Source organism: Myxocyprinus asiaticus, chromosome 10, assembly GCF_019703515.2.
Source record: "Myxocyprinus asiaticus isolate MX2 ecotype Aquarium Trade chromosome 10, UBuf_Myxa_2, whole genome shotgun sequence".
NCBI classification, from domain to species: Eukaryota; Metazoa; Chordata; class Actinopteri; order Cypriniformes; family Catostomidae; genus Myxocyprinus; species Myxocyprinus asiaticus.
Genome location: NC_059353.1, coordinates 46,319,420 through 46,340,857, shown reverse-complemented (window position 1 = coordinate 46,340,857; position 21,438 = coordinate 46,319,420). Strand labels below are relative to the sequence as shown.

General features: G+C 38.2%; 1 protein-coding gene and 1 pseudogene across 2 annotated transcripts; one reads left to right on the top strand and one right to left on the bottom strand.

Moving 5' to 3' along the window:
- Positions 1-354: 354 nt before the first annotated feature.
- On the bottom strand, positions 355-8,392 carry LOC127447625 (keratin, type I cytoskeletal 18-like). 2 transcript variants are annotated; one of them, XM_051709563.1, is made up of 8 exons: positions 7,936-8,390; positions 7,673-7,755; positions 7,330-7,486; positions 6,378-6,542; positions 4,328-4,453; positions 3,277-3,515; positions 1,773-1,807; positions 355-738 (listed from the first exon to the last, which is right to left on the bottom strand). In XM_051709563.1, exons 1-8 carry the CDS (start codon positions 8,293-8,295, stop codon positions 536-538), a joined length of 1,368 nt encoding a protein of 455 aa, XP_051565523.1. In that variant the 5' UTR covers positions 8,296-8,390; the 3' UTR covers positions 355-535. The 2 variants fall into 2 exon arrangements, with proteins under 2 accessions (XP_051565523.1, XP_051565524.1); XM_051709564.1 differs by lacking the exon at positions 1,773-1,807 and having other exon boundaries at positions 577-738; positions 7,936-8,392.
- Positions 8,393-17,498: 9,106 nt separating this feature from the next.
- On the top strand, positions 17,499-19,362 carry LOC127447605 (uncharacterized; annotated as a pseudogene).
- Positions 19,363-21,438: the final 2,076 nt, after the last annotated feature.

The following is a 21,438-nucleotide window of genomic DNA, read 5'->3' as shown; positions in this document are numbered from 1 at the left end:
TTTTTCCAATGTGGCAGAAATGGGCTTCTATGTTGGCCATTTCATGGCTCATAATGGCTTTATTTAATAATACCAATGTGGCAGGGCGTAGGGCTGGGCCGGGTCGTGATTCTGCACACCAAAATGTGTGTAAACTGAACCAAAAGACTAACACACACAGGTGTCGGGCAGCTGCCAGTAACTCTCTCTCTGTTGTCTGCCGTCTCCGGTCGCCTTTATCCCTCTTGGGCTTCATCAGCCTAATTAAGGGCCAGGTGTGTGGAAACACGACCCGGCACCGCCCTCCGCCCTGCCATGGCTACTAAGCTAAATGTTACCACAATATACGATTGTACTTCGTGTACATTTTTAAACAAGAACACGGACCAGAAAATGTTGCTCATAAAGTTTTTAATATAGCACAGGAAAGCGATAAGGTGGTCATTATTTTTATAAAGAAAACATTGTCAGGAATAAGGAAGTGAAGAAAAGCAAGTTTCAGAATCCCTGAGGCAGTAATAATATGAGTTGAAATGTAGGGCGTAGCTGCAGAAAGTTATTCGTTCTGCTCTATGGCATCCTGAGCAGCTTCCTCCCTCTCCTGCTCAGCAGGTGCCTCGTCATCCTCCTCTTCCCCATAACCATCCTGTTTGTCATGATCAGTAGGATTCAGCTCAATTTCATTCTGGGAGACCACCTCTCCGTCCACTATTTCCTGGCTCATGATGACAGCTTTTTTAAGAGCTTTGGAAGGAGGCGCTAGAGAAAAAACAGAAGCTGAAGGTTAGTCAGTTTATACTGACTCACTAAAGGTTATTATTATTATTTTTACCACATAAAATGTCTCAACTACCTGACAGATAGCACTGAAATAGGTTTTTAACGACCCTAGACTCCGTAAACCCCAAAATGGTGAGGAGAGCAAACATATTTTTTTGATATTTAGGTTTTTTCGACATTCTCGTCATTGAGATGAATGGGAATGCTAACAGATAGCTCTAACATCTGAAATCTATGGTGCCCTAATCTTGCCATGGTTAAAAAAAAATAAGGTAATTCTTACTTCATATCTCACAATTGGGATGTTTCTATCTTTAATAGAGATGTAAAGCCGCAATTCCAATATATAAAGTCAAAACTGCAAGATAAAAACTCAACTGCGAGATAAAATTTTCTAAAAGTTTCTAAAATTTTGAGTTTTTATTTAAGAATTGCCAGATATAAACTTGCAATTGTGAGAAAAAGTCAGAATTATCTTGTTTAAATTCCAAGGCGGTATCTGTTGTTGTGCCGGAATCTGACTTCCCGCCAGATTCGTTCTCCCGCTACCTGATTGGTCCCTATCCCTAAAGCCCACCCCTGCCCCTAACCATAGCAGAGTGTCATTGGTCCCTGTGCCTAGAGCCCACCGCTACACCAACCCCTAAACAAAACCATAACAGGGAGTCAAAAATCGGCACAACACCAGCTTCCATAGTAATTACTTAAAGCATTTTAAAAAGGTTTATTTTATGTGCAGATAGCAATGTATTCTTTTGGTGAGTGTTAGTAATTTTTCTAAAAACATCACAAGCAAACAAGCCTTTGATGCACCATGTTAACACTTAGCACAGCTGTGTATATTAGCATGGAAAGACACATTCAAATATTAAGCATGTTGTGAATGATCTGTTGATTTGGTCAGTAAGAATCCAAGCAGTACTACATACACATATTTGTTAGATCTTTGAGCAGTGAGTGGTGATTAATACGAAGGCAAGCGTGTTTGTCAGTTCACACATCACCCCACTCACCTGTGTACAACGCTTGCTCTAATGAAAATTCCACTCTGTGGGAGGGAAGAGAAAACATGAGAGGGGAAAAAGTGTGGTATACATCTGTTAAAGGGGATGTCTGTTGTTTTAAAAGAACAGATGCTTGCTGGGACATGTTTCTTACAGGTCTGCAGGGAGGAGAGTTTGTGCTGTATATCTGTTACTATAGAGTGGCTTCACCATGGAAAGATGTGCTTTGCGCATAGGTTTGTGTGGGCAGCTCACAAGAGAAAATGCAGTGGAAACGCCACAATTTCACTGTGAAATGCCAAGGTGTTGCAATCAGTGACCAAATTGTACAGTTTTCAAAAGTAGAATTGTATCTCAGTATGTTTACCTTTTGATAATATTCAATATACAGGATATATATATATATATATTGATATTTATGTATTTACTCTGAAATAGCAAAGGAACCATCATTTCAACCAAACAGCTATAATAATAAATAATAAAATAAATAATAATTTATAAAAAATAATAATAATAATAAAGTTAACTACATTGGTTAACATGAACTAACAGCGAGAAATATCTTTACAGCATTTATTAATCTTGTTTAATGTTGATTTCTACATTAATACATAAAAAAGTTGTTGACATTAGTCAATGCATTGTGAACTAACACGAACTGAAAATTAACAATTACATTTTTAAATATAAAATATCTTTAAGATATAATTGATAAAATTGATGGACATTTGTTATGAAATTTAAATGTGTAAATCTTAAAAACAGACTAAAATATTTTTGAGTGTAGTTTAAGATTCCTAATGCACTGAATAATGTTTATGTTAATGTTAAATATTGTATAGTGTTACCAAAATAATAAAGGAATGTTTTCCCAGACAGTTTTTCACTAAATGAACACAAGGAAGAAATGTATCATATTGTGTGATATTTGATGAGATTTAATCATCAAATTATGTTTAATCTCTTTTATTTACGGTATATGCACCAACATAAGAATAGTAATAAAAAGCAAAACCTCTGTGAACATTTTTGAGTAACGGTTTTTGAATAATTAATTAATTGAAATAGTTTGAACTGATTCACAGCAATCAAACGACCTTGCCAGCTAACAACGTTTTGTTGCTTTCTTTGTCTTAACGCTCTCACACTCACAAGTCTGAGAAAGGGAAGGATAGCAAGACTAATTTAATAACGCGGTCTTTAGGAAGCTAATTGGCCATATAAAAAGCACATTAAAATGATTGTGATGTTTAAGATGTTACTTAATTTTATATTAATATTGTAAATAATATTGTGAATATTTGATACATCATTCAGGCCTAATCAGTACCTTTGATTCTTTGGTATATAAGGGCTTTTTTAGGCTTTTGCTTCAGTCTAAATGGAAGGTAATCCATGCACATGGTTAGAAGGTTTTATATGCATTGGGAGGTTTCCCATCCAGTTTTTTGTATCACTATTTTTCACTTCATGGCTCTGCAACAAATTCATCATCTCTCCCTCATCTTACCTGTTACTGTCTCCCTTGTCCTCACCAACACCTTCCAGGAGCTGGTGATAGGTGGAGATCTCCGCCTCCAGTTTCATCTTGAGGTTGAGCAGGGCCTGATATTCGGCCCCCTGACGCTCCACCTGAGCGCGCACCTGTCCCAGCTCTCCCTCCAGCTGCATGATTTGAGCGTTGTGTCCACTGACCTCTTGCCCATAACGTGCTTCCGTGTCACGCAGTGTCTCTTCAAGGGATCTAATCTGAAAGGCACCAAACAGAACAAGCAATTGACCCTATGCTAAGCTTGCGCAGACAAGCTTTTTTAGAACATATCATAGGAATAAATCTCAGATTTTTGTAAACAGCACGTTTTTTTTTTTTTTTTTACTAAAATGTGTTCATGTTTTATTGTTGGCTGGAATGAAGTGTGGCATTGCAAAGCATGTTTATCTGCAAAAAATAAAAAATAAAATAAAAAAAAATATTTAAAGAAATTGCTAAATTATACAGTAAGTATCTAAAACTGTGGAGACAGCAAATCAGAATCGAGGTAAACTCTTTGGATTACTCTTTCGACAATCTAAATGGTTGTCTGATTCATTAAACACATAAGCTTGCGTCCTTTCTTCAAGCTTTTTGAAAAAAATTAGCTTCAAAATACATGTTTGAGGGGTAATTTATGTTGTAGAACAAAATGTCAAAGTTTCTTCAAAGTAATATTAACTACACACCTTATTTTATTTATGCAAATGCAAATTCTCTTCCGGGTTTTAGGCCTACAAACTGAACAAGCTCTATTAGAGCCAGAATATAAGTTTCAGAATAAAAACAGGCCTAAACAAAGGCCTAACAGCTTCTGTTTTCCCATGGTGAAAACACTTGGGTGCACAGGCATAATGCGTAAATTCAGATTATATGCATGCAAGGACAGAGGTGTGGAACATTCTGTGCCTTGTCAAATTTAATAACCACTGGAGTGGTGCACCTGTTTACCTGTCTGACAGGTGAAAGTGCTGACTATGTGCAAATGACTCTGATCAAGCAGATAATGTGTGTGGTTTGTGTACTGTACCATGTTGTATAGAGCCTGCAGGTCGATATCTAGAGACTGTTTCTGTCTGCGCAGTTCATTCAGCTCTGTTTTCCCTGCTTGCAGAGCTTCTGTGTTCTGAGTCACTTCAGCTGTGATGTTGTCAAACTGGATAAAGACGAATAAGATATTCAGATTCCATGATAATTTAGTGGTATCATAAAATCATGCACAAATTTCTTCTTAATAAAAGGCACAATTCATGAGTTGGTTACAAAATGGAACTCTTTAAAAATGTAAAAACGTTCAGGAGGTCAAACTAAATATTATATGAACTGTTTATTTTACATTTATTTACGTTTAACCCTGTTAGCAAAATGCTGGAATGTCTATATACAATTTAAAAACCTGATTTGTGTGAATTTGTTATTTTCTAGCAATAAACGTTAAATAAAATGTATAAGTAAAAAATCAAACAAATAAAAAAACAAAAACAAATCAAACAGGGTTAGAGGGTTGCAGATTTAGCCTTCATTAAGCTTTTACTCAGTAAGGATTAGGGCTGGGTATACAGATTTCCTGATTTAATTCCGATTCGATTTGATATCGATTAATATGGGTCACATTTCAGTTTTCAGTTATAATATCCCTTTTGCTTACATATGAAAGAAATTCTTTCCCAGCTAATGTTGTTAATTATACAGGGGACCCTCTAACTATAGGTGCAAAATATTAATTTTACTAATTATATTTTATTCATTTTCATCATTTTGGTCACATTTTGGCTTTTTAAAAATGAACAAATGCATGTTTTCAATCAATAAATAAGATATTATATTTCATATTTTATTTTTTGTTGCATGTATATTGTTCAATTGCATAATTTGTACTATTTAAAAGTTTTTACATTGATTTGTTGAACACGTGCTAAAACCAGTACTGTCTCTTTAACAAAACCGGCATTTATGTACAGAGCGTTTGTAAAGGATCTCGCTGCTATACTACACAAATCATTCACAGGTGAGTGAAATCTATTTCTTTCTTTTTTTTTTCTCCCCAATTTGAAATGCCCAATTCCCAATGCGCTCTAAGTCCTCGTGGTGGCGTAGTGACTCGCCTCAATCCGGGTGGCGGAGGACATATCTCAGTTGCCTCCGCGTCTGAGACCGTCAATCTGTACATCTTATCACGTGGCTTGTTGAGCGCGTTACCACGGAGACATAGCGCGTGTGGAGGCTTCACGCTATTCTCCGCGGCATCCATGCACAACTCACCACGCGCCCCCACTGAGAGCGAGAAACACATTACAGCGACCATGAGGAGGTTACCCCATGTGACTCTACCCTCCCTAGCAACCGGGCCAATTTGGTTGCTTAGGAGACCTGGCTGGAGTCACTCAGCCCGCCCTGGATTTGAACTCACGACTCCAGGGGTAAGGTGAGTGAAATCTAAACATTTACCAGCCACTGGCCAAATATTTACATTTTAGTCGCATGGCACGAAATTTGGTTGCAAATACTAGTTATTTCCTCTCATTGTAGTGGAGGGTTGCGCATAGTGTAAAAGATTGATTTTGGGATTTAAGAATCTATATCGAGATCATTCAAATGAAGATCGCGATGCATCGGAAAATCTATATTTTTACCCACCCCTAGTAGGACTAGCTAGTTTTGGACAAAAATGTTGGTCTGTAGTTATTTACAAACTTATATTTCCCATAAGTTAAAGAAAAATATACATTTGATTTTGAAAGAACATGTTGAGATTATTTACTTTTCTTCACACCATGCTGTAGAAAGGGAACAAATGATACTACAATTTTAAGAAATGTAAAAAATTTTGTAATGGGGGAAAAATCAAACAATAACCGGGTTGCACACAAAATGTGAAGAAAAAAGGTTTAAAATTACATCTATTTTAAGGCTAGATTATTTTTATGCTAGTTTTTCTTACAAATCTAATCAATAGTTTAACACATCTAATAGAGAGTATACTTTTGTGCACACTATAAGTGGAAAAAGGCAAAGGAAAAACCAAGGGAAGCAACAAAGGGATGGAAAATATGAAGTTGTATACCCTTATTTCCACTGACCTTGTTCTGATACCAGGCTTCAGTTTCCTCGCGACTCTTCTGCGCAGCTCGCTCGTACTGCATGCGGATGTTGCTAATGGTGTCATTGAGGTCTGAACTGTTTTTAGTGTCCATTTGCACATTGACTTGGTTTTCATTGATCTGGTTTTTCAGGTTGGCGACATCCTATGAAATAAAATGAGATGTGGCTTAGTTATATGGACTATAATAACAACAGGAAAGGGGCTATAACGCCTGCCCTAGGGCAAAGAAAACCAAGTGGGGAGGGTGGGGCTATTGGCAGAAACTCAGACACAGTGCAACAATGATCGTAAAAATTTTTCGTAATGGATTTAAAAAAAATTATTCAATAAGGTGATCAAAGCCTTGAACCAAACCAATGCACCCGGGGTGAATCACAACATTACAAACCTAAAAAGTAATTTAAAAATCAGAGATAAGGACAAAGGTACAAGCCTGTGCATTTAAAATCTAAATAATTAACTACTTGCTCCATGAAGCGTGACATTATTAAATGATAAACAAAGGTACAATATAAGTGTATTTACATATAGTAATTGATTGCAAGTATAAAAATAATACGTTTATAAGATTTAAGTAGTTTGAGAGTGTAGAGAGACCGAATTCAGTTTGTCTATGTTGCAATGCCATTCACTTTCATTGCATGGGAAAATGAAGCAATAAAAGTGAATGGTGACTGAGACAACATTCTGCCAAGCATCTCCTTTTATGTTTTACAAAGGGGAAAAAAGTAATATGGGTGTGGAACAACATGAGGGTGAGCAAACAATGACAGTACTGTTATTTTTGGGTGAACTTAGCCTTTAAGTACTACTTGTGTCAAGAGGGCTGTTTGTGGTAGCACAACAAAAAACCTCAAACAAACCACCTACATGAGTACAGACGGTACATGCAGGTTTCAGGTGTTAATTAGTGTATTTAAGGAGTGCACCTCATCATGGCTCTTCTTAAGGAAGGCCAGTTCTTCCCTCATAGACTCGATCTGGCTCTCCAGTTGCATACGGCCCATGTAAGTGTCATCCAGCATTTTGCGCAGACGTGCCAGATCCTGCTCCACCCCTTGTCGCATGGCTTGCTCCGACTCAAACCTGCCCGGAGGGGTAACACACATTTACATGAAAAACGACAGGGTGTACTGTACAGCAGTATCATTTTTACTTGATGAACAGCAAAACTGTACTGCAGCTCATTTTTGACCAGCACAATTAATTTCTTACTTTCAATTAATTTTAAGATGTTTCATCAGGTAATGACTAAATAAATGTTTGTCTCACTTGACTTTGAAATCGTCCGCAGCCAGACGAGCATTGTCCATCTGTAGAAAGAGTCGGGCATTGTCCATGGTCACTTCCTGGATCTGAGGGGTAGAATTTCAAAGACACTGATCTTGTTGCATTGATTGTCTCAGTACATCAAATATAATTTTCCACAATTGTTTTGAGAAATTATACTAATAACCTTGGATAGATAGATGTGTACAGTATGATAAAATAAAAAGAATGAATGAATACAATAACTAGAACTTTTATTTGCTCACCTGATCTCTCAGATCTGCAATGGTCTTCTCGTATGAGCTCCAGTCTCTGCCGCTCTCTGCTTCTTTTCTCATCAAAGCCTCCTTGATTTGCTCCTCCAGTTGAGTGTTGGACTCCTCCAGAAGTCGCACTTTTGACAGATACCCAGCCAGACGATCATTCAGACCCTTCATGGTCTCCTTATCATCCGCTTGGGGAAAATTGCTGCTGTTAACATGTATGTATGGGCGTATGTTGCTGGCCAAGTTCCCTATAGTGGCTGGGGAAATGGCCCCGAACATGTTGCCCCTCTGCCCCAAGCTGCTAGATAAACTTGAGCTGGAGAAACTCCTAGAACCCAGAGTATTCCTGATTGCTGACATGGTGCGAATCGGATTAAAGCTTTTACTGTGGTTAACAAGGTTTGTTCTCTCACCTGATGTAGGTACAGTGTGACGGAGGGGTTTGGAAGCAGCTATTTATAGCCTCACCTCTACCTGAGTGATGCGTTCAGTTGAAGGGATTGGTCTGTGTGGGATGTAAGCCAACACACGTACGCCTCTCATTTGTTTGCAGAATCCCAGAGAGGCACGCAAAGTAAACAAAGACACTCGTGGAGTGTTTTTCTGTGTTAATATGCGCTAGATGGACGTCTTTGATCGCTGGGCCGCGTCTCGCGCAGGAGCGTTTTTTAGACGTCATGTCAGGGTTAAAAAAAAGAACTTCATTGGTTAAAACTCGTTTAGAGACTACTGTGTTAATCTCGCGCTGCTTTTTTTAGAGTCTCGCACAGGAGCGCCGCGTTTTTTAGACGTCGTGTCAGGAGGAAAAAAGAACTTCATCGGTTAAAACGCGTCTAGAGACTACTGCGTTCATCTCGCGCTGCTTTTTTTTTTTTTAGCGTCTCGCGCATGAGCGCCGCGTTTTTTAGACGTGTCAGAAAAAAAAAAAAAGAAAAGAAAAAAAAAAGAACTTAATTTGTTAAAACACGTCTTGAGAGTACTGCGTTCATCTGGCGCTGCTTTTTTTTAGCATCAGCACAGGAGCGCCGCGTTTTTTAGACGTGTCAGAAAAAAAAAAAAAGAAAAGAAAAAAAAAGAACTTCACTTGTTAAAACACGTCTTGAGAGTACTGCGTTCATCTGGCGCTGCTTTTTTTTAGCATCAGCACAGGAGCGCCGCGTTTTTTTAGACGTGTCAGGACAAAAAAAAAAAAAAAAAAAAAAAAGAAAAGAAAAAAAAGAACTTCATTTGTTAAAACGCGTCTCGCACAGGAGCACCGCGTTTTTTAGACGTCGTGTCAGGTAAAATAAAAACTTTAACTGTTAAAACGCTTCTCGAGACACCTGCGTTCTGTCATAATCCTTACTTCATGTATGTTTGTTTTTTTTAAAACGTCTCGCTCAGGAACGCTGCGTTTTTTAGACTGTGTCAGGTAAAAAAAAAAAAAAATAAAAAAGAACTTCAACGGTTAAAAATGCGTCTCGAGACTCCTGTGGTCTTTAAGGGTACGTTTACACGACAACGATGTACAAAAAACGGAAAAGTTTTGCCTTTGCGTTTTTGAAAAGTTTGGCGTACAGACGACAACGTTGTCAAAACGATTCCCGGGATCTGTGAAAACGACTAAAAACTTTGTATTATGCATGCCAGGCCAGTAGTTGGCGATGTCACTTTGTAAAGAAACACTATGCGCCTGCGCACATAAGCATTATTCCACAGAGCGGTGAATACAAACAATGGAGATGGCGAAAGTAGTGAGCAATTTTGTCTGGACGGATGATGAGGTTGCTTTATTACTACAATTACTTTGCTGGAGAAGCGTCAATAAACTTAAAATCTTGAGCAGCACAAGCACAGTCCTGTAGTCCGCCACTGTAGTTTTGAATGTCTCGGGCGTTGTTTTGAAGTACTTGTGCGCATGCCTATAGACTGAACACGTAATAAGCGTGCGCATGACGTCATCGTTTTCACAAATTCGCATTTTTGTATGTTTACACGGAGACGATAACGGCATAGTTTTCAAAAACTTGCACTTTGAAACCCGTTTTCAAAAGTTTGCGTTTTCAGGCCCCAAAACGCCGTTGTCATGTAAACGAACATCCAAAATGCATAAAACGTTTTCTGTTTTTAGTTGAAAACGTTGTTGTGTAAACGGCCCCTTATATTTCTTGCGCCATGTCTTGTCAGGAGCGCTGTGTTATTTAGATGTCGTGTCAGGAGAAAAAAAAAAAAAAAGAACTTCATCGGTTAAAACACGTCTCGAGACTACTGCGTTCATCTCGCATTTCATTTTTTAGCATCTCGCACAGGAGCGCTGCGGTTTTTAGACGTCGTGTCAGGTAAAATACAAATTTTAACTGTTAAAACACATCTCGAGACACCTGCATTCTGTCATATTCGTTATGTCGCGTCTCTCTGTTTTTTTTTTTTTTTTTTTTTTACGTCTCACTCAGGAACGGCGCATTTTTTAGACGTTGTGTCAGGTAAAAAAAAAAAAAAAAAAAAAAAAAGATATTCAACGGTTAAAAACGCGTCTCGAGACACCTGTGTTCTTTTATATTCCGTGCGCCGTGTCTCGCGCTCCTTTTCAGCATATCATGCAGGATCACCGTTTCTTTTAGATGTCGTGTCAGGTAAAAAAAAAATAACTTCAATAGTTATAAACGCGCTTCAAGACATCTGCGTTCTGTTGTCGTTGTTCCACGTCTTGCTGTTTTTTCAGCGTCTCGCTTAGGAGCACCACATTTTCCAGATATGACAGGCAAAAACAAACTTTAACTCTTAAAGTGTCTCGAAACTCCAGAGTTCCGTTATTTTCGTTGCGCCGCATCTCGCGCTGCTTTTTCAGCATCTCGCTAAGGAGCACAGCGTATTTTAGACGTCGTGTCAGGTCAACTGTAAAAACGCATCTCGAGACACCTGCGTTCTGTTTGGTTGTGCCACATCTCGTTTTTTTTTTTTCAGCCTTGTGAAGTTAAAAATAGGGTCAACTTTTAAAATCGCATCTCTCGAGACACCTGCGTTCTTGGCGCTGCGTCTAGCTTTTCTTCCCGGACGCGTTCGATGTGAACCAACCCCATATGCAGCCTGATCTCTCGTTTCACATATAAAGCAAACATCAATACAATTAGGTGGAAATTCATCATGCACAAGGTAAATATTTGGAAATGCTAAGTATACACTGATCAGCCACAACATTAAAACCACCTGCCTAATATCGTGTAGGCCCCCCCTGTGCTGCTAAAACAGCTCTGACCCGTCGAGTCATGGACTCCACAAGACCTCTGAAGGTGTCCTGTGGTATCTGGCACCAATGACATTTGCAGCAGATCCTTTAAGTCCTGTAAGATGCAAGGTGGGTCCTCCATGGATCAGACTTGTTGCTCCAGCACATCCTGTAGATGCTCAATCGGATTGAGATCTGGGGAATTTGGAGACCAAGTCAACACCTTGAATTCTTCATCATGTTCCTCAAACCATTCCCGAACAATGTGTGCAGTGTGGCAGGACACATTATCCTGCTGAAAGAGGCCACTACCATCAGGGAATACCGTTGCCATGAAGGGGTGTACCTGGTCTGCAACAATGTTTAGGTAGGTGGTACGTGTCAAAATAACATCCTCATGAGTGCCAGAACCCAAGGTTTCCCAGCAGAACATTGCCTAGAGCATCACACTGCCTCCGCTGGCCTGCCTTCTTCCCATGATGCATCCTGCTGCCATCTCTTCCCCAGTTAAACGATGCACATGCACCCGGATGTCCAAATGATCTAAAAGATAACGTGATTCACCAGACCAGGCCATTTCCATGGCTCCATGGTCCAGTTCTGACGCTCACGTGCCCCTTGTAGGCGCTTTCGGTGGTGGACAGGGGTCAGCATGGGCACTGCTATGCAGCCCCATACGATGCACTGTGTATTCTGACACCTTTCTATCATGGCCAGCATTACGTTTTTCAGCAGTTTGTGCTATAGGAGCTCTTCTGTGGGATCGGACCAGACGGGCTAGCCTTCGCTCTCCACACGCATCATTGAGCCTTGGGCGCCCATGACCCTGTCACCAGTTCACCGATTGTCCTTCCTTGGACCACTTTTGGTAGTTACTAACCACTGCATACCAGGAACACCCCACAAGACCTGCCGTTTTGGAGATGCTCTGACCCAGTTGTCTAGCCATCACCATTTGGCCCTTGTCAAAGTCACTCAAATCCTTACGCTTGCCCATTTTTCCTGCTTCCAACACATGAAATTCAAGAACTGACTGTTCACTTGCTGCGGCTGATCAGTGTAAGTATACTGTTTCAGGATGAACACACACACACACACAAACAATACCAGTCAAAATTTTGGACACACTTGATCTCATGTCTCTCATTATCAAACTCTGAACCAAAAGTTTATACTTAAATGCAACATATCATTTCTGTAGACAAATATCATTTGTGCCTATACTGTAATCTTTTATTATTATTTTATAAGTTGTGAACCTCATGAAGTTGAGGTTTCCCAGAGTATGCACAGCTGTTATCTAGACAAAGAGTGGCTACTTTGTAGAAGCTAAAATATAAGATTGTTTTGATTGCTTTAATATAAGGCCTTTTGTAAATAACATGTGGTGAACAGTATAATAAAGAATGAGTACGTGTTTCCAAACTTTTAAAATATAATACTTATTTTTTTAAAAAAAAGATGTACCTAAGGGCTGTAATTACAATAAAATACTGTAGGATCACCGTCATTATGTGGGGAAACATACGCTGTATGTGGCCTTGCTATAAACGTACAGAATTACTGCACAACTTGTTCGACTGGTTCTCTAATCATCCTTTAATCTAGCAGGTGGTGAAGATCTGCAGATTGGCTTTTTGTATCTTTTTGTGTGGTGTTTTGCTCCCTCAAGCGGTCAGCGCGGAAAAACTAATGTTCCGCTCATGAATATTAATGAGGTCGTTGTCACGTTGTTTGCTGATTAGCGCACACTAAGCAAATCAGTGAGGTAATCTAGGCGAACGTCACGTAACTTTATTAATATTTATGAACCAATCTTTAGATTCGTAATTAGCCTATTTATGCTCACTTGCATGAATAACATAAAGTTATCAACCGGAAATAAAACAAATAGCTATACAAAACATAATCACAGAAATAAATGTATAAAATAATATTTCGCTATTTGTTTTTAGGGTACAGTGAGGAAAGTTCTGGGTTGTATTTCGTTGCTCCATTGTTTGGCGGGAAAACAAAACAAAAATGTATTTTACCCCTGTAGGCCTTTAGCCCTGTCATACACTATATTATTCCAGGTAGGGTACAATGGGGATAAATGACCCCCGGGGTAAAAGACACTTTTTTGTCTATTTTTTTCCCCAAAACACTAAATAGCAACAACAACTGCCACAGCACTTTCCAGTCATGCGTGCAATGTCTAAAGGTTGATTTTAGGTTATTTGATCTTAACATTTAATATTTTTATTTTATTTTATTAATGTTCCAAATTTATGAAGCTAATGAGAATCCCTAAAAAAATCGCATTTATTTTTAGACAAAAAGTTTAAGTTATAATTTGCTGTTTTTGTTCAAGTTGATTAAATCAAAAGATTTTAAATAAATGTAAGGATGGATGGTATTTGGGGTAAAAAGCCCCCCTGTTGCAGTGACTAATGGTCCCCAATAAAACACATTGTTTTTCTTAAGTGGGGCAAAAAGATTTGTTATGAAAAATGTTCAGTGTGGGCTCACATTGACTGATCCAAAATAATGGAGATACATTTATTTATAGAATACTTGAGATGTTATGAAATGCCAAATCTAATTGAAATAAACAGAAAATCGTGCACCCTTTTCTGAAGTGGTTATTTTGAATAAGTATTATCTTAGTTACTCAAAAAAGCATCTTGCTGTCTCGAAAGTATTTGCCTAATTTGAAAAATGTTGCCCTATAATTGTCCTTATAATATTATCACTTTAACCCCATGGGGGCCTTTTACCCCTAGTGTGTGGGACTTTTACCCCAAGTGTGGGGTAAAAGGCTCCCTAGCCACCTTTAAATCAGAACAACCTTGCTTTATTATTTCTTTTCACACAAAATATGTTGGTCCATCAATATTCTCTAAACAGAAATGTATTTTATTCAATCTTGATACAATTTGTGAATAGAAAACAAGAGCACATTTTCCTTAAGATGTGCCTTTAGCCCATTGTACCCTACATACCACCTGCAGCAACTTCATGGTAGCAGAATAAACAAAGTCAAGTTGTTTCTTACAATGCTGTTGAGGTATTCGACGTCACCACCACACATGGACCGCAGTTCAAAGAATTTAATCTCAGTTTACGGTTGACTTGAGAAGCTTTCCGCTTTTGAGGTTTTCACAGAAATGTGATTCAGCTGTGTAATCGACATACACAGACTTTTTTATTTTTTTCCTGGTTGACAAAAAAATTACACGATTTAAAGCAGCTATAGAATAACATTGATATAAAAGATTCACAACTCTGTATAGCGCTCTGACCTATTTTTGCAGCTTCCCATGAAAACCATTATAATGTGTTTTCAAAAAACATTTTTATGGGAAGAGAAATAGGCTTATATTAAACAGTAGGTTGAATGTGACTACTGAATGTGTGATAAACTATTGTTTGCATGTCATAAAAGGTTTTCATAGGTCACAAACCATTTATCATAGGTGCATAAAAATAACAAAGCAGTGGAGACTAAACATTGTACTGAAGCTGTAGCCTTACCAGACCATCTGGGATTGTTGCAGAGCTAAAAAGACAAACAACAGAGACTGATCCAAGAATATTAGAATTCACTGTGACAATTGAATTTATAGACTTATGATAAGAGCACAAACATAGGTAAGAATATTCAGAATTCAGGAATGGATTAGATTTGACACTCTTAAGCTCCCCTCGGCTACTGTTGATTATACCTAGTGCACAAACCAGACAGCAAGACACATAGGAATTTCTTTTATGACATCTGTGTACACAGAGAGATACGAATGCCTGTTTCCCCCAAATTATAGGGGTGGTTCGAAAGAAAAAGGATGATAACCTTTTGGAGGGAGTCTTAACCCTACCGTCTGTCTGGGGCCTGTTTCAATACAGATCGCTACACTGCTGTCTGGTTCTGCTCCACAGGATGGAGCTTATCTCAGAGGTGTAGGTATAACACAGCTGTGTTTGGTTGTATAAATCTATATTAGTCTTGTGTAAATCACCCCGACTCAAAGGATCCCAGATGCACGGGGCGTTCAAATGGTGCTGTTCTTAAGGAGATGAATAATGTCAGACAACTTTTCCACCTGTTGATTCCTCAAGTAATATCACATGCGAACCAATCAACTTAGTTCCAACTCTGTAAAATTCTCTAAATTCTGACCCGTTGTGTCACATTCAAAGCCACCTGTGACTGCACATTTCATTTTAAAGGAAGACTTCACTCAAAAATAAAAATTTGCACTAATCATTATATAATCATTATTAACCCACCCTCATGTCATTCCAAACCCAAATGTTCCCTTAAAAGGTAATACAATTCTCTCTTTTTTAAAAATAGCTTTATTATCTTCCCTGAGGTCCACTGATAATGTAAGTAAAGTTTTTTTTGTTGCACCAAAACAGTCATCGTTTCATAATATATGATCATTTTCCACCCTGCCTCTGGCCCTCTGACTGAAATGCTTGGTTTTGGCATAAACACCTCCTTAAAACTTCAACGTAAACGACCTCTGTTCTGTTTGGCTAACATTGTGCAGACCCTCAAATTCAGCCATATTTGAAACTCAATCGGAAGAGATTGAACAAGCTCCACAATATTACACAGCAAAACCACCAGTGTTGAATTTACAGTGTTCCTTACTCTAGAGTTGTCTGGTGTTAACTGTAGTGTTCATTTATACATTTTCAACACTTACAGTGTCAGAACCTTCCAGAAGAGGGTGATGTTTTCTGGTATTCCAATTACAAACGTTTGCAGAGATTTAAATTTGTTTCGCGCCTGCCCCAATCATTTCAAAGCAGCGGGAAAGTCAGTGTTAAACTGGAGTTATGGAGGTAAGTCAACTAGTTGGAAGAATATTTTGGTGGTGATGAATATATAATGAGAATAGAATATACTAGTTTGTAATATCATTTAATATTGGCAGTTTGCTGGCAGTTAGCTAACCGAACTACCATTAATCAATTAATCAAAATCAGTTAGATAGCTGCCAGCTCATGAGGGTGCAATTTTAATGCTTTAACAATGTATTTTGAGTGTAACTTTGATTTTTGATTTTGATTTTTTATGATTTTGAAAACTGTTATAAGGTTTATGATGAGAATAGTGACTTTATACGTTCATAATGCAGACTTTTCCAAATGGGGATTAATTGGGGTTCTTGAAATTGTGACGAGGTTAATCATAAATTAACCATCATTTACCCAATTAATAAAAACATTAGCGAGTAATTCTGAGTGTTGTCCGACGTATTTACAGAAAAAAACAAAACAACACTCAAAAGCGGTAGCTATCCTGCCAATCTTCATCATATTAACCACATTCAAAATGGTGGCTTCAGGTTGGGGTTTGTGTATCTGCACTATTACAAGCATGTATTGTTGTTCGTTACCACGGCAACTCTCATGTATAAAAAGTACCTGAACACATGAGAGGCAGCAAGATCGCAAGAAAAGCTTTTTGCGTACCATGCAAGATGCCCTTTAGGCTACTATACATAATTTAAGACTATTCTATTCATTAGGATATTGATATAGGAACGTTTTTTGTCAAGTAAGTTTAATTCATAATGTTTACCTCTTTAAACCGGTATAACATTTCACGGTATGGTCCCTACCATATACTGTGGCAGGCCTAATTAACAGTGTCCAAAGGCATACAAACACAACTGTACATTTTTGAAACATACTGCTCATCAAAGTTACATATCAGGGCTCCAGAAAATGTATAAAACTTCAGGACGGATTCACTTTTGCTGACTTTATTAGAGAAGGTGATATTTCACTTTATTTATTTGTTTGTTTGTTGCTTCTCTTACATATACAAAATGCTGTCCATGTTTAGTCCAGAGTAGGTTTGGCCTACCACCTAGGACAAATCTACGCATTTATGATGACACTGAAACTGAGATCGAGGAGGACAAGATGTGCTCAATGCGAGACCTGATATGTTGCTCACAGCTAGAGGACAAAATGAAGGGACAGTATGATATTGCCTTCCTGTTGCGTCACACAAATGTGTGTTCTGTTGTAATAAAAAATCTGTAATTTTTTATTTCAGAATATTTGTCATCAGATGCAACAAGCAGCTCCTGCATTGACAGTTTGTCACTAAGTGATTTATCATGCGAACTTCCAAGAAATCCAAGACGTCAGATGACTCAGCAGCTGAGGCAAAAGAGATTACTTGTACATTTAAATGAATGAAAATTTGAATTACTTTTTTTCTATGCTTGTTCATTTGTATACATATTTTTGTGTGTGTAAATGGCAGAACTGTTGCGTGTGCATGACTTTAACAAAAAGTCGAGGAGATGCTGTCCTTGCTGAATACAGTTCCAAAAATACACTTTCAAGTGAAATGAGACGAGTCCTAGTCAACATTTTGGTTGGACATGTGGTAGAAATGCATGGGTAAAACCATTTTTCATTTTGCAGAAAGTTTGCTCTCACTAATTAAGATTTTCCAAAGTCTTCAGTTACACACCTGCTGTCATGTGTTGTACATGTGAGTATTGTGTTTGTGCTTATGTATGGTCTATGTCTTTGCTGTTCAAGGAGGATTCCCACAAGGAAGCAGCGAGAGCAGTATGCTCAGGTGTTGTGACTCTTTTCCCATCACTGAGGGATCCGTTTTCAAAAAAAGGCTGTGTGAGTATCCTTAGCTTGTATATGGTATGCTATTATAGCTTTGTCTAGATTGTCACTGTGAATAATGAACCTTATAATGCTCTTCCAAATGCCATAGGAACATTTTTATGATGCAGACAGTGGGATTTGATATATTGCATGGCGATTGAAGACTGTGCAGAGGAACACCAATAAGGGAAATAATCCTAGCTTTTCCAAGAGAAGTGATACTGACTTGAGTGGACCTTCGTTGAATAGATGTTCCAGCTCAGAGCAGCAGGATGAGGATTCTTTAAGAGAGGTCATTGCCTTTCTTACCCATCCCACAGACGAAGCACAGGTCTTACTCAAAATGAGGGAGACTTTTCCATATAGGCATAGGCTTGTCCACAATCCAAACAGGACAACTGACATTCCGAAGACCTTTCCTCGGTTTCTTAACACCAAGGGACTGGTAAGTTAGGAGGTAGCTTATTCAAAGAGTAATGGGCAATATATTCTACAAAGCCCTACACACACAAGCATAACAAACCTGGAGGTGGTCAGGTTTTTCTTTTTTTGGTCCTTAGCTGATCACATGCCTGATTCTTATATTCTTATTTATGATATTTTATAGGTGAATAAAGACTTCACACTACTCTTTAATACTGAGATATCATCCAAGTTGCTTGAAAGGTGGGATACAGCTTTCAAAGCAAAAATCATAGAAGAAGCCATGGGCCTTACTTCAACTGCTGTTTTGCGCTCTCTTCTTCTGTCAGCAAAAAACAAGAGAGACAGTGAGCATTGTTCAGGTAAGATGTTATTAAGTTTCCAGAAAGCAGATTTCTGTAGGGTACATATGGCCAGCTTGGCAGGAATTTCATGAAATGTGCGTAATGTAGATGAGTCATAAGTGATTTGCTCAACTTCCTTTATTTATTTGCCCATTCCTTTGAATTGATAGCCTCAAAGCAGAGATGATGCCTTCACAAAGTTATTTGGATATATTCCTTGATAATTATATCTGCATTTTAGACTGGGACAGCGACACTGCTTTTGCTGCTCCATCTCATTCAACCATCACCTGGAGGGAAGAAGGCTTCAAAAATTTGCGCGTCAGATGCAGTGAACAGGCTTGTGGTGTATCATAAGGTAACATGAGACCCTGTTTCCTAAGTCTAAATTTGTTGCTATGTACTTCTCTACTGAATTTACTCTTCCTAATTTTCGTTTCATTATTATGTAAATGCATATTGTAGAATGAAATAGTAATATGTTTTTTTGTTGTTGTTCTGTGTCTCTTTGTAGCATTGTACCAGCCTCGAACAACATCTCCAGCAACAAGATGGAAGACAACCGTACCTCTTAGGAACCGCAACCAGATTGAGCACTTCTACATAGCTCTTGATAAGAATCTCATCCCCTGTCAGTCGGATGGTTCCCTCATTGCATTCGATGAACTATTTAAAGCCCACTTTGTTTTTAATGTAGTGTATGATGATGCACTCCTTCACTTTTACACTTTCATTCAGACAACAATTTACATGGCTGATGTTGGGAAAACCAAAGATTCTCCGAAAGTTAGGGAGCTGAGAGCAAAATTACTGAATTAGCCCCATATAAGCAAAACAGCCTAGGATGTTATGTTTTAAATGCCAAGCATCTTTTATAACTAGTCAGTCACTAATTTCTCATTTAAGGTTTTAGCATGCATTTTATCCTAACCCAAATTTCAGATATGATATCTTGTGTCAGATATGTACAGTATTTGTTTTGGAAAGACTGTTCAGCCTGAAATTTTGAGAATTTGTTTATTCAGAGTATAGATGTATTCAGAGAAAGATTTTATTCACTATTTTTCTGACAAGACAAAAAAAAAAAAAAAAACAGTTATGGTCTTATGATGTATTCAGTCATTTTATTAAAATGTTAAGGTTCACAGGTGATGAACAATGCTCTGCATTTGAAATCACATTTTTGACAAATTATTCATGTCAGATAAAACAGAAGTGGACAATATTTTGGATCATTTTATTGATTTCTTTAAAAAACCTAGTGGAGAGGGGGTAGGAAGGTAAATGGTATTAAGTACTATATTCAGTGTTAAACTAACACTCTAAAGAGTAATAAATTCACTTTCTATTAGTGCTGGATTATTAACTCTAAATATTGCTGTTTGAACACTTATTAAGAGTTAATTACACTAATTTAGAGTTAATTCTTAAACACTACCAGAGTGAAATGATCAGCACTAAGGTAGAGTAAAACCTTTAACACTACTAAGAGAATTATATAAACACTGGGATAGTGTTGAAATTAACTCTCACAGAGTTGATTTAACACTGGCAGTTTTACTGTGTATAAAACACAGGGGTAACACATAATGCACATCCAACACACTGCATCTGAATATATTAAACTATTCACTCAAGCACAGCAGCCCCATTAACTGTCAAACAGTTATGACATATGAAATATTCATGAATGAAACTGTTTACTCACGGTTTTGCGGTCAGGTCCAATAGTGTTTTTAACTGCACCATCCTTCAATAACAGTTCCTTTGCAAAGTTTTAATCATATTATGGCTGGTTCACAAGAAATCCATGCTGATATGAGCAGAAAACACTGCACATACAGGTGCATCTCAATAAATTAGAATGTCGTGGAAAAGTTCATTTATTTCAGTAATTCAACTCAAATTGTGAAACTGGTGTATTAAATAAATTCAATGCACACAGACTGAAGTAGTTTAAGTCTTTGGTTCTTTTAATTGTGATGATTTTGGCTCACATTTAACAAAAACCCACCAATTCACTATCTCAAAAAATTAGAATACATCATAAGACCAATAAAAAAAAACATTTTTAGTGAATTGTTGGCCTTCTGGAAAGTATGTTCATTTACTGTATATGTACTCAATACTTGGTAGGGGCTCCTTTTGCTTTAATTACTGCCTCAATTCGGCGTGGCATGGAGGTGATCAGTTTGTGGCACTGCTGAGGTAGTATGGAAGCCCAGGTTTCTTTGACAGTGGCCTTCAGCTCATCTGCATTTTTTGGTCTCTTGTTTCTCATTTTCCTCTTGACAATACCCCATAGATTCTCTATGGGGTTCAGGTCTGGTGAGTTTGCTGGCCAGTCAAGCACACCGACACCATGGTCATTTAACCAACTTTTGGTGCTTTTGGCAGTGTGGGCAGGTGCCAAATCCTGCTGGAAAATGAAATCAGCATCTTTAAAAAGCTGGTCAGCAGAAGGAAGCATGAAGTGCTCCAAAATTTCTTGGTAAACGGGTGCAGTGACTTTGGTTTTCAAAAAACACAATGGACCAACACCAGCAGATGACATTGCACCCCAAATCATCACAGACTGTGGAAACTTAACACTGGACTTCAAGCAACTTGGGCTATGAGCTTCTCCACCCTTCCTCCAGACTCTAGGACCTTGGTTTCCAAATGAAATACAAAACTTGCTCTCATCTGAAAAGAGGACTTAGGACCACTGGGCAACAGTCCAGTTCTTCTTCTCCTTAAGACGCCTCTGATGTTGTCTGTGGTTCAGGAGTGGCTTAACAAGAGGAATACGACAACTGTAGCCAAATTCCTTGACACGTCTGTGTGTGGTTGATGCCTTGACCCCAGCCTCAGTCCATTCCTTGTGAAGTTCACCCAAATTCTTGAATCGATTTT